This window comes from Gossypium raimondii, chromosome 6, assembly GCF_025698545.1.
Source record: "Gossypium raimondii isolate GPD5lz chromosome 6, ASM2569854v1, whole genome shotgun sequence".
In the NCBI taxonomy this organism is placed as follows: domain Eukaryota; kingdom Viridiplantae; phylum Streptophyta; class Magnoliopsida; order Malvales; family Malvaceae; genus Gossypium; species Gossypium raimondii.
In genome coordinates, this window is record NC_068570.1 from 52544088 (window position 1) to 52556386 (window position 12299).

At 31.8% G+C, this 12299-nt stretch overlaps 2 protein-coding genes across 2 annotated transcripts; both read left to right on the forward strand.

Moving 5' to 3' along the window:
* Positions 1–9763: 9763 nt before the first annotated feature.
* On the forward strand, positions 9764–10316 carry LOC105774483 (uncharacterized). The gene has a single exon (XM_012596987.2). The coding sequence runs from the start codon at positions 9790–9792 to the stop codon at positions 10144–10146; it is 357 nt and encodes a 118-aa protein (XP_012452441.1). The 5' UTR covers positions 9764–9789; the 3' UTR covers positions 10147–10316.
* A 489-nt stretch (positions 10317–10805) lies between these two features.
* Positions 10806–11699, forward strand: LOC105772072 (uncharacterized). The gene has a single exon (XM_012593413.2). It carries the CDS (start codon positions 10842–10844, stop codon positions 11562–11564), a length of 723 nt encoding a protein of 240 aa, XP_012448867.1. The 5' UTR covers positions 10806–10841; the 3' UTR covers positions 11565–11699.
* Positions 11700–12299: the final 600 nt, after the last annotated feature.

The following is a 12299-nucleotide window of genomic DNA, read 5'->3' on the forward strand; positions in this document are numbered from 1 at the left end:
CTTATTTTTTTTATATACTATTGTAGCGACCTAAAAATTTTGAGTACGGGCGCTAATTGAAGTGATTATTGAAAATTTGAAAATTGAATCTCGACTTTATTTGAAAAGGAGTCGCCACCGACCTTTTTTCTAGGTGTGATCGGACACCTACAAAATTCTCTTTTCAGAAGAAAAATTTATTTTTAAACTTTTCTAAAAAAGAAAATTTTATTTTTAAACTTTTCTAAAAAAGAGGCAATTTTAGGTCTACGTAAAAATCCAGAGAAAATTAGGGTTCGGGAGTCGGTTACGCGCGAGGAAGGTATTAGCACCCTCGCGACGCCCAAAATTGGTATCTCGTAAAACGCGCGTTGTCTTAATTTTCAAAAATACAAGTTCAATTTAATATTTAATTGTGATTCGATTGAAACTTGAGAAAACCCTTTTTTTTGTTTTTAAACACGAGAACTTTGAAACAAAATAATAATTTTTGAAAACACGAAGATTTTTGAAACATGAAAATTTTTTGAACACACGAGAATTTTTTGAAAAGCCGAAAACATGAAAATTTTGAAAACACGAAAATTTTTGAAACACGAGAATTTTTATGACACGAAAACACGAAATTTTTTTTAACACGGGAATTTTTGAAAACCCGAAAATTTTTGAAACACAAAAATTTTAAAACACTAACATTTGTGAAACACGAAAACTCTTGAAAATGTTAAAAGTCGAAAATTTTAAAATACGAGTAATATTTGAAAATACGAAAATTTGAAACACGAATTTTTATTTTTATTTTTTTAAAAACATACCGTATTTAACACGAAACTATGATATTCACCCCTACATGGCGATGAAATCATCGAATTAGTGTTAAATCGATTCAATTTGATATTTAATCGAGATTCTAATAAAACACGAAAATTTTTATTAAAATACGAGGAATTTTGAATATTTTTTATTTTTAGAAGGGCGTCCCGTATTTAACACGAGCCATCAATATTCACCCAACATAGCAATGAATTCGATGACTTAAAATTAAATCGGTTCGTTGCCTTATGCATTAAATATTTTTTATATATTTAAAAAATACGAGTAAAATAAATGTAACAATATTTCTAAAAAAACTATTTTAAAAATACTAATTTAATTGAAATAATACAATATTTAAATAAATGAACTAAATTTAAAAATTTATGAAATTACCAAAAGCCCCCTTTTCCTCTTTTCTCTTTTTCTTCTTCTCGGCCTAATAGATGTTGGGCTGCCAAATTTGGGCTGTCAAAGGACTGGGCTGAAGCTGCTGGGCTGCTGAGCACTGGGCCTGACGCTGGACTGGGCTGGCCTGCTTCTTGTTGGGCTGCTCTGGGCTTGGTTTGGGCCTGCTTTGTTCTTTTTTGCTATTCTGTTTCTTTTTGCTGTTTTGTTTTTTTTTTGGGGGCGTTTTGTTTTTTTTGGGGGCTGCTGGGTGTTGGATCGGGTCGGATCGGTGCGGGTCGGGTCGGGTCAACCCGACTGGGTTTAAAAATATATATTTTTTCTTTTTTTTTTCTTCCTTTCTTCTCTCTTTTCTCCTTTTTTCTTCCTTTTTTCCTTCCTCTTCGGGGCTGAACTCTAGCCCAACGCCGCCGCCAACGCCTCCTCCGTCCGGTGTTGCGGTGGCCGACACGACTCCCTTCTCCTCTCTTTCTCCCTTTCTTTCTTCTCTTCTTCCTTTTTGGTTGCTATTTTTGCTTGCTGTTTTTGTTTCTTCTTTTTGTTTTTGCTTTGTGCTTTGCTTTGTAGGTGCAACGGTGGTTAGAAGAATGCAAGGCACGGCGGTGGGCACGGTGGTGGTGAAGGCGGTGGTTGGGAGAGCGCGACGGTGGTGAGGGCCCTTTCGTTGCTCTTTTTTGTTTGATTTTTTTGCTGCTGTTTTCTTAGTTTTCTTTCTTTCTTTTTGCAAAAAAAAGAACCCCCCCATTCACTCTCCATTTCTTCCCTTTTAATCTCTCAAATTTGTCTTCTTTCTAATTGTTTTCAGGTGGTAGAGGAGCCATCATGGCCTAGGGAGGCTGCTGGATTAGCCCGGCTGGGGAGGGGTAGGCTCGGCAGTTGCTTGCGGCGATTTGACAAGTCCAGAAGGACTAAATTGCATGGGATGCGAAGTTTCTGGGGTAAAAGTGTAATTTTAGCAAAATATGGGCCAAAATGTAATTTCTTGAGAGTTTAGGGGTCAAGGTGCAATTTTGAGAAAGTATAAGGGTCGAAATGTAATTTTAGAAAGTTTTGGGGCCAAAATGTAAATTTTAGAAAATTTTGGGGTCAAAATGTAAATTTTGAAAAGTATAAGGGTTAAAATGCAAAAAATAAAAAAAATTCTTTTTTTTTTTCAAACACGAAATTAATCCCGGACAAAATTCAGTGATTACAACTATTATTTACAGTAGATTTTATTTTTTTATTTTTTTATAAATCAAAATGCAGGCATTAATTTTAAGTTATTCACTTTTATATTATTTTTTTATTTTTAATAAATTTTCCATTAAAATTCATTTAAACCCTTTATTTGTTTTTTCATTATCAGATTGTATCAAATCTTCATATTATTTATTGTTATTATTTTTTCATTATCTTGAAGCATTTTTCTGAAATTGGTTATTAATTTATAGGGTGCTTAATTATTGATATTTGATATTTGTATGATATGACTAAAATAATTATTGTTATTTGCATTTATCTTTTATTAGTTTGTCACTTCTTAGTGTATGTTTGGGTTGTTATTTATCATTTTCGTTATGTATTGTTATTCAATCATGTTTTGTAAGAAATTTTTTAAAAGCACAACAAATCATTCTATTTCATAATTTTCAAAAAAAGTCTGGTTCTCAAAGTTCTCGAGATAATTGTGCCCTAACTTACTGGGCTTCAATTCTTCTCGATGAATTTAAATAGCCAAATGTTTATTTTGTTAAAACCGTATAATTTCAAAATAAAACTTTGTAGATTTCAAGATGTTAGATTCTAACTTACTGGATATGACATTTAGTTATCTCGATTTTAAAATAAGGGCAATGTTTGATGTTTTGGAATTTCGAGAAATTGAACCCTAACTTACTGGATTCTAATTTCTCGTTTGACTTAAATGACCGAACAACCTCTTCAAAATTCATTTTAAAATTTGAAAATACTTAAATTTGACGATTGAATCGTTGCACTCTAACTCACTGAGTGTAGCAATTTATTTCTTCAAAATGAGCGCATCTTGTTATTCAATTTGGTTTATTCAAATTTGAACTTTAAAAGAATCGTATTTTAGAATCTTTTCAAAGTTTTGACATTAAGACATTAAACAATTAATTCGGTACCAATTTTGGGCGTCACGAGGGTGCTAACCCTTCCTCGTGCGTAACCGACTCCCGAACCTGTTTTTTTTTAAATTCGCAGACCAAAAATTATTTTAATGGTGAACCGGTCACATCTTAATAAAAGATAGGTGGCGACTCCCATTTTATTTTCAAAAGTTGATCCCCATTTTTCAATTTTTAAAAAAAATGGTTTCGACAAAATTGCTCAAAATAAAAAATATAGGGATTGATTGTAGAATTTAACCTAAAATTTTCGTTTAAAATGATGATTTAACATGCCACGTCAGTTTACCATTATACCGTTAACAACAATTAATGACTTAGTAATTAAAATGTTATAATATGATAACATAAGTGATTAAAACGTAACATTTCAAACATAAGTGACTAAAATGTAACTTTGAGACAAAAAAAGTGACTATTTTAATAATTTACCTAAAATTATTGAACTAACTCTAAATTTTAAATTTAAAGTTAAAACATAAAATTCAAAATTTTCAGAAACTATTTTAACATTTTACATTTTTTATTTTTCTAATTTAAAACCAAATAATAATATTATTTATTAAAAAGAAATTTTAAATTGTATCAAATTTATTCAAATTAAAGTTTATAAATTTTATTCAAAATCAACTTATCTTTTGGAATGAGATTATCATAATATATATTTTTATATAGTTTATTTTCATAAGTCAAACAACTATTAAAATTATTAAATAATCTAATTGTGTTATAAAAATATGAAATGAATTGCAAATAAATTAAAAACTTCAACTTCCAAAAAAATTAAAATAAAAGTACATTTAGACAAATAAAAATCCAGCTTCCTAACAAATTAAAATAGAATGTAATTTAAAATTAAATACTAATAATATTAAAAATATATATATATATATTTTATTTTATTTTTAGTATAATTTATCAGTCTTGTCATCATCTTCTATCTTGATAATCTATCATCTTCGATCAATTCTGATGTATTAATTATTGAAAATTATAAAATAATAATAAATAATAGTAATTAGAAAAATAACATAAACTAAAATTAAAATGACTAAGAATGTACAGTTATAAAATGAAATATTCATACTAGAATGATAGAAAAGTAAAAAAAAAAAAGTGAGTTTAAAATAAATTTAATATAATATGTATAGTAAATGTGTGATAAAAGAATAGAATAATTGGTATTAATATATGATTCTAGCATTATCACTGTTAGTGTAAATATGTATTAATATCTTATTCTAGCATGGTTCTAATATTTAAATCTGATTCTAACATGCAAATTAGGTTATAATATAGGATTTTGTCTAGTTTATTTTCATTTATAATTTTAAGTACTAGTATAAATATTTAGCACTTGTACAGCAATAGGCACACAAAATTCATTCCTCTTTCTTTTCTTTAATAATTAATTAACATATTCAATTCGTAGTTCAAATTAATAAAAATTCTTTTTAAAAATAAAAATATTGATGGGTGCGAATCCAAAAAGAAAAGAAAAACAAAGGAAGTCCTATACCTCAAATAAAATTTAAATTTGTAGTTAAAGGAGGAGGGTCTATTAGACAGATATTGAATTAATCAATTTTATGATTTCTTATTGAATTTTTTATTGAATTAATCAATTTTTATTGAATTTTTATTTACATTTGAATAATGGTAAGAAAGAATAATTATGTGACATTTTATAATTATAAAAAATATAATTATTTAAGTATGTTTAATTAACTAAATGTAATTATATTTTAATTTTTATTTTATGTTTGGTACTAAGAATCATAATTAAACATCTATATAATTTTAGATCTAAGAAAATGTAACATATAAAATACGATTAAATATAAAACTAACTTACCATTTGAATTATTGATTATTAATCTAGCGAAATTTCACTAATTTTTCAATTATTTATAGCTCTTTCTCAATATTTAAATAGAAGGACAAAAGCGTGTCAGTACGCTCAAACCTATGTCCTCTTGCACTAACAATAATGTCAATATCAACCAAATTAATACTCAACCTAAAACTTTATTTATATTTTCTTTTGGTGATGAAAAAGAAATTACAAATCAAAGCCTATAGAGGTAAACTCAAATCCCCAAAACGAGGATATTTCAAAAATACAAAGACCCTAATTTTCCAAGTGAGCCAACTTGGCCAACTTATCGGCTTCCTGGTTATCTTCTTTAGGAATGTGACAAAAATTCCAATGACGAAGCTGATACAAAAGCTTAAGAATTCTTTTGATCATAGCTGAATTAGACCCTCCAGTAAGACTTTCCTTGATGGTCGTAACCGCTTTCAAGCTATCTATTTGGATCAACACATTATCTAAACCTTGATCAATTAGGATGTTTAATCCGTCCAATATATCTCACAGTTCAGCCTCGCATACTGAGCAACTTCCCAGGAACCTATTAAAGCTAGTAATCCACTCCCCAATATTTATGTTTCTCACAAATCCTCCTGCTGTTGCTGAACCATCCTCAAGCCTAACGAATCCATCTGTATTCAAATATAACCTACTTCCAAACGAATTAGAATAAAGGATACTGATTATAGAAATTACCTAAACATATTACACATGAATAATTTAATTACAACTCGAATGACTAAACTCACACAAAATGAAAATAAAGTATGGCATTGTCTTTTCTTTCTTTATTGAAAATGAAGTATGTCATTATCTATTTGTCAACACATTAAAAACAATTCAATCAAGGTCCTATTAAACAAAACTTGACTCAATCATTTGGACCAAAATGCTTGAATAACGCCTGCTTATGCTTACCAGTGTTTCTTTGAAGTGTATTTATATAATTTCATAATTCCATCTCTTCCCAATCAAGTTATCAACTTGTGTCGTCTAGTGCTCGACAGAATTAATTGTATATGTAGAAAAGCTTAATCATTATGAACAATCATTGATTATATATATATAAACTAATTGGAAACAAATGAAAAAAAAAAACCCTCTTTTACGTGTCCAAATTATTCTTATATAATGAGATTTATTTTATTTTTCATTCAACCCTATTTTGATTTCATGATAACTTTTAGAATGAGCATGACACCTCTCATATCTATCAGTGGGCAATAAACCGGGGGGTTTTTGTTATATTTATCTACCCAAGTTGCTTCCAATTTTAATTTATGCGAGTTTAACTTTATATTCATTTTCTTTTTAAAAATTTTATAGATTTTAATCTTTTTTTTTTGACATAATATTTAATATTACTCATAGTCTCTCCCCAACTCATAAATAGGAGAATAATATGCTTCAATGCACTCAAATCCACGTCTCCCTGCATTAGCAATAATGCCCATGCCAATCGAGTTAAGATTCAATCGATCACTTTATATTCATTTTTATACTAGCAAAGATATTTTCTTACTATTAACTCATGAAGTTGTAAGTTAATAATTTATTTATCCAATTAAAAAAATATAATTGTGTAATTATAATGATATTTTTAATTTTTAATAAAAATTATTAGTAAAGTTTATGTTACAATATTGGTGTAATCATTATTTTTCGATGATAGTCTGGACGGAGTTATTCAAGTTGATGGGCTCAGACTTGAATATTTCCACTAGCATGCATCCGCAAACCGATGGGCAAACCAAACGAGTGAATGCATTGTTGGAGACATACCTTCTCACTGTGAGTGCGACACAAAAGGACTAGTCAAAGTTGTTGGATGTGGCCCAATTTTATTATAATTTGCAGCAAAATGGAGCCACAGATCAAAGCCCGTTTGAGATAGTGACGGGCCAACAGTCACTCACACCCAACGCTATTGCGACCCGTTATGGAGGACCAAATTCAATAACTTATAAATTTGCAAAGGAGTGGCGTGAATAGAATGATTTAACTAGAGCTTGCCTACACAAAGAGAGTAAGCACAACAAGAAATGGGCTGGTCAGAGTCGTAAGGATGTGGAATTTCAGGTTGGTGATTCTATCCTTGCAAAATTACACATGATATTGAGTCACAATGGCTTGCACAAGGGGCTTGTGCGACGGTGTGAGGGACCTTTCCCAGTGGTGAAAAGAGTAGGCAAAGTGGGCTACAAACTTGAGTTGCCAGCAAAACGTAAGGTTCATCTAGTGTTCCATGTCAGTATGCTTAAACCATTCCATAAGGATCCAAATAGAAACGAGTCCAAACGAGCACCAATGGGGGTAAAGGTCTCCTATGATCGCGAAGTTGAAAGCATCATGGCGAACTGTGTGATTAGACGAAAGTACTATGGGCCGAGGCATAAGTACTTAGTACGATGGAAGGGACTTCCTAATAGTTAAGTATGTATGGAACCTGTCAAGGCCCTAAGGCAGTTCTAAGACAAGATAGACCAGTTCAACTTAGAGGATGCAGCAAGGGCATCGCTAGAACAGATAGAGGAGAATGTCATGGGTTGCGCATGGGAGCCCGCAACCATGGCACATTTGAATGATCCATCATGTTCAAGGGAGGTCATTTGGCTCAATCAGACTCCCTCGTGGTTTCGAGAGATTGAAAGCCCATCTACAAAGCTTGGTAAATATGGAACGTAATCTTCGAAGATATGCAATCTTATATATGATATGTAATCTTAGAATATATGATTCTGTAATCTTAGAGATTTGATTTGGTAGATAGCTTTTAATCTTAGTCGTTGATGTACTTTGATCTATACCATTAAAATTGGGGAGGATCAACTATAAATAGAGGCCTCTCCCCTCATTGTAAATCACTCCAGCTTTGAGTAATAGAATTCTTGAGAGCATTCACTCAAACTTTCTCTCTTGTGTTCCTAGCTTTTCTGTGGCTTTGTTCTTATACTTCAAGTTCATTCATCTTTGATTTACTTCCGCTTGCGTTGGTGCCTTGGAGGAATTCTAGTTGAATCTTCAATTGTTGGGAGTTAGGCTAACTCAGGCGTTTTTGAAGGAAAGAATTTGCCTAAGATCGCATGGATTGTGAGACTAAAGTTCTAGCCCCGTGACATATTCATGGTGATGCTTACGCAATTCAATTCATTAATTTATGTTTTCAAAGTTTGGTCTAGTGAAACATTTATCACAAATTCTTAGTATAAGTTAGGATTTAAATTTAATCAATCTTTAAATTGTTTTAGCTTCACTTCCATATATTCATAATGAATATTCTCACAAAATAAAACTTTCCACTTAAAAGTTTATTATCAACGGTTAAAATAGTACCAAATTAAAACGAACTAAATGAAACGAAATCGATTAAAGGATTGTACTACAAATATTAATGAGATGAATTGGATCAATATCCATACTTTACTTTTTTGTTTTGTATATAATTGATAAGATAAATCTCAAATGTATATATGAACTTTGATCCGATGTGCAATTTGGCGCATGAACTATGATTTAGTGCAATTATACACATGGAACTTTGATTGTGGTTCAAATATATACATAAGACTTTAATTTTGATTCAATTGCATACATGTAAAGGAATATATCATTTTATTTTTATATTAAATATATATTTATTTATAGTACAATATGTATACTTCAAATGATACTATATCTATAGTTGTGTTAGGAATTTGTAAAATAGAATTAAATTAATATTTCATGTATAAAATCACACAAAATCAAAATTCATGTATAACATTATATATTAATCCAAAATTCATGTTTAATTTTGAGATTCTTCCTTATATATGGTATTTGCACTAAAATGTTTATCCCAATCAACCAAATTTGTGAACTCTTTCAACTCTATCTCCAAGGTCCATAGAGCTTTCATTATATAAAATTTAATAACATATATCAATAATGTTTTGAAGTATCAGTCTTGATCTTTTTTTATACAATGACTAGAATTATTTATAATTTCTTCCCAACTCTTAAATAGAAAGATAAACGCATTTCAATACGTTTAAACCCATATACTCTTGAATTAGAAACAATATCGATGCCAAACACAAAAATAATGAAATTAATTTCAATAGTAACCGAAGAGGGAATTGGTGAAGTAACAATAAAATAAATTAAAAAATATTAGCTAGTACTTACGCTGTATTTTGGACAAATAAGTTACATTGAACAGCCCTTGCTTTAAGGTTAAGAGAGTGAAACCTTAGGCAACAAGGCAGTTGAAATAATTTAATATGAGCAAACTCGCGACCAATCAATTATATATGCTTGTTCATGTACACACGGAAAGACACGAGTAAATACCCTAATCAGGTACTCCATCCAAATATAATTATAAAATTATAATTAGACAAAAAAACCTAACGCTAAATACAATATATGAAGCAATCAGTGCCAATTTTTTAATTTGAAATATATATCGTATGGGATACTTCGTTTTTCTTGATTGATGCATGTAAAACGAAGTGTTGTCCCTCACGTGTTTTGTTCTTATATATATATATGGGTGAATTAGTCTATACTTGAGATAAAGCTGAATTCTAATATTCTCTAAACATGGCTTTGAGGTGGTTTCTGCATTCAGCATGTCATGTTCTGGGGTACCTACATGAGTCTGATGACATGCAGTACTGCAAGAACATGGCAAGTGAACAAAGTGGAGGAGTGACTCAGAGCTCAAAGGTGTCCTCCAACGGTGAGCTGACGGTGGTTAAAGCGAAAATGCATCCGGGTTCGGGGTTTCAGATGCCGCTGCACTATCCTCGTTACGCTAAAGCGGATTACGAGAAAATGGAGGAGTGGAAAGTGGACATGCTTCTCAGAGAATATGGACTAAGTTTGGAGGGCAACCTCAGCCTTGATGAGAAGAGAGCATATGCAATGGGCACATTCTTGTGGCCTCATCAGTATTGATCCATCTTCTAATCATCATCGTGCCTTAATCAAGCTGCTAGCTAATATCATATGCATACAGTTAATATATAATTAAATATAGTACATGTATATGGTGTGCGGTACTTTGTAGTAAGATGGTTGGAATCTAGTTTTGTTTAATGGAGTCCCTAATAAGGTTTCTCGAGTTCTCTATAGTTTTCAGTGTAATTAATTCGGGTGGTCTCTCACACTGTCGCACAGATGAACTAATTAAATATCATTACAAGACAATTAATGTTAATCCGACCTTGTGATATTTGTATTTTTGTCATGCATGCCAGCTGGTTTTAGAATGTTCGACCATACACACATATAAAAACATGTCTTATAAGAATGTCCAATTAAAACATCAAGATACACCATGGTAGTGGATATGCATGTACCCATAAGTGGGCATTTGGTAGAGCCTAGAAGTTACATTGAAAGAAAGCGTATCCATTTACACTTATATAATTACACCATTTTTTTCTACTACTGTTGATGCCTTTTTGCATGTCACACGCTGGTGCCATAACTTTGGTACAATAAATATGCCTATTTTTGGAATTTCATCATTGCCATACCAAATCTAGGAGTAGTATAAAAAGGAGAGACCCTTCTTATTCACTCCAAAAAATATATAAAAAAATCGACCCAAATTAAACGTAAGTGTTCAATTCTCCTAAAGTATCATTATGGATGAAAGGGAGGAGCATGCGGAAAAGAAGGTTGAAGCTGTAGGCAAATACCACTTCCTTAGAAACACATTGCAGATTGTTGTATGGGTTTCTTTTTTATCGATTTTCCTTTGCCATTCTTCAGGCATGGCCTACTCTTTGTTTCCTCATTCCTTCAATGTTTATTTCTCCACTTTCCTTTTCTCCTTCTTCACCCACACAGTTGAGAGAAAGTACATGTTCATCATTTGCAACGGAATACTAGCATTCGTCGCCAAAAGCTCCGTGTGTAGCCGCTCAGAGTCTGATAATAATGGCTCCCTGGCCTTGCAGATATCCACCCCACCAACCCAAACGAAACCTTCAGTCACCGATGATGTGGGTGCTGCTGAATATGACCAACATGTACCTCTGGACGTAGCTGAAGCAGAAGAAACAGAAGATGCTTATGAAAATGAAGCTGAAGAGCAAGCAGAACATGAAACCGAGTCTTTGGTTAAAGAAGAAGAAGAAAGTGAAGGTTCAGTGATAGTGGAAGATGCGGATGGTGAGGGATACAAAGAAAGAGAAAAAGGGTGGTGGGGGAAACAAGAAGAGCGAGTAGGAGGTGTAGGAGCAAAGGAAGAGTTGCCAATAAGCATGAGCACGGAGGAGTTGAACAGAAAAATTGAAGAGTTCATAAGGAAAATGAAAGAAGAAATCAGGATTGAAGCCCAACAACAAATGGTTGCATCTAATTAAATATTTATAAAGCAAGTCATATAATAAAAATATATATTGTAAATCCTCTTATTACGTTGCATATGTAGTTTCCCAGACTTTATGGTGTCCTTCTCCATGCAAATTGATGTTCTATTTAGAGCTTGTTTCCATTTCTCTCTCGCTCTCTATTTTCTTTCTTTTTGCTTCTGATGGCACTGCAAATTGTGAAGTTCACAAAGCTAAATAATTATTATCTATATATCTCTTTTCCCTAGTTAGATGAGAATCATTAAAGTTGAAGAAACAGAAGAAGGTCCAGAACTGTATGTTAGAAAGATAAATACTAAAGCATTGCGGAGCTTAGTGGAAAATGCTAGAATGGACTAGCCAGGAGATGTACCTTGCTTCCTATTTCGACACGTCATACTATTAAGTTTATTTAATACCATTATAATTAATACTGTTAAAAACTCTGTTACTAATCTGACATATTAACCCAACCTCATGCATTATTTTTTAACTTTTGACTAAAGGTAAGACTTTTCTGCCCAAAACTTTTTTGTTTTTTGGTCGTTTCTCTTCTCTCGCTTTTGTTTCTTTTGGTGTGGTGGGTCCGGTGGTGCAGTAGGTGGAAATAATAGTGGGTCTAATGAGCTATTTCCGATTTGGAGCCGAGCGGGTTAGCGGGAGAGTCGATGACTCCCAACCACATGAGAGCAAAGTAAAGCACGGATATGAAGAGAAGTAGGGGAGAGGACGAAAGCGACATCTTTT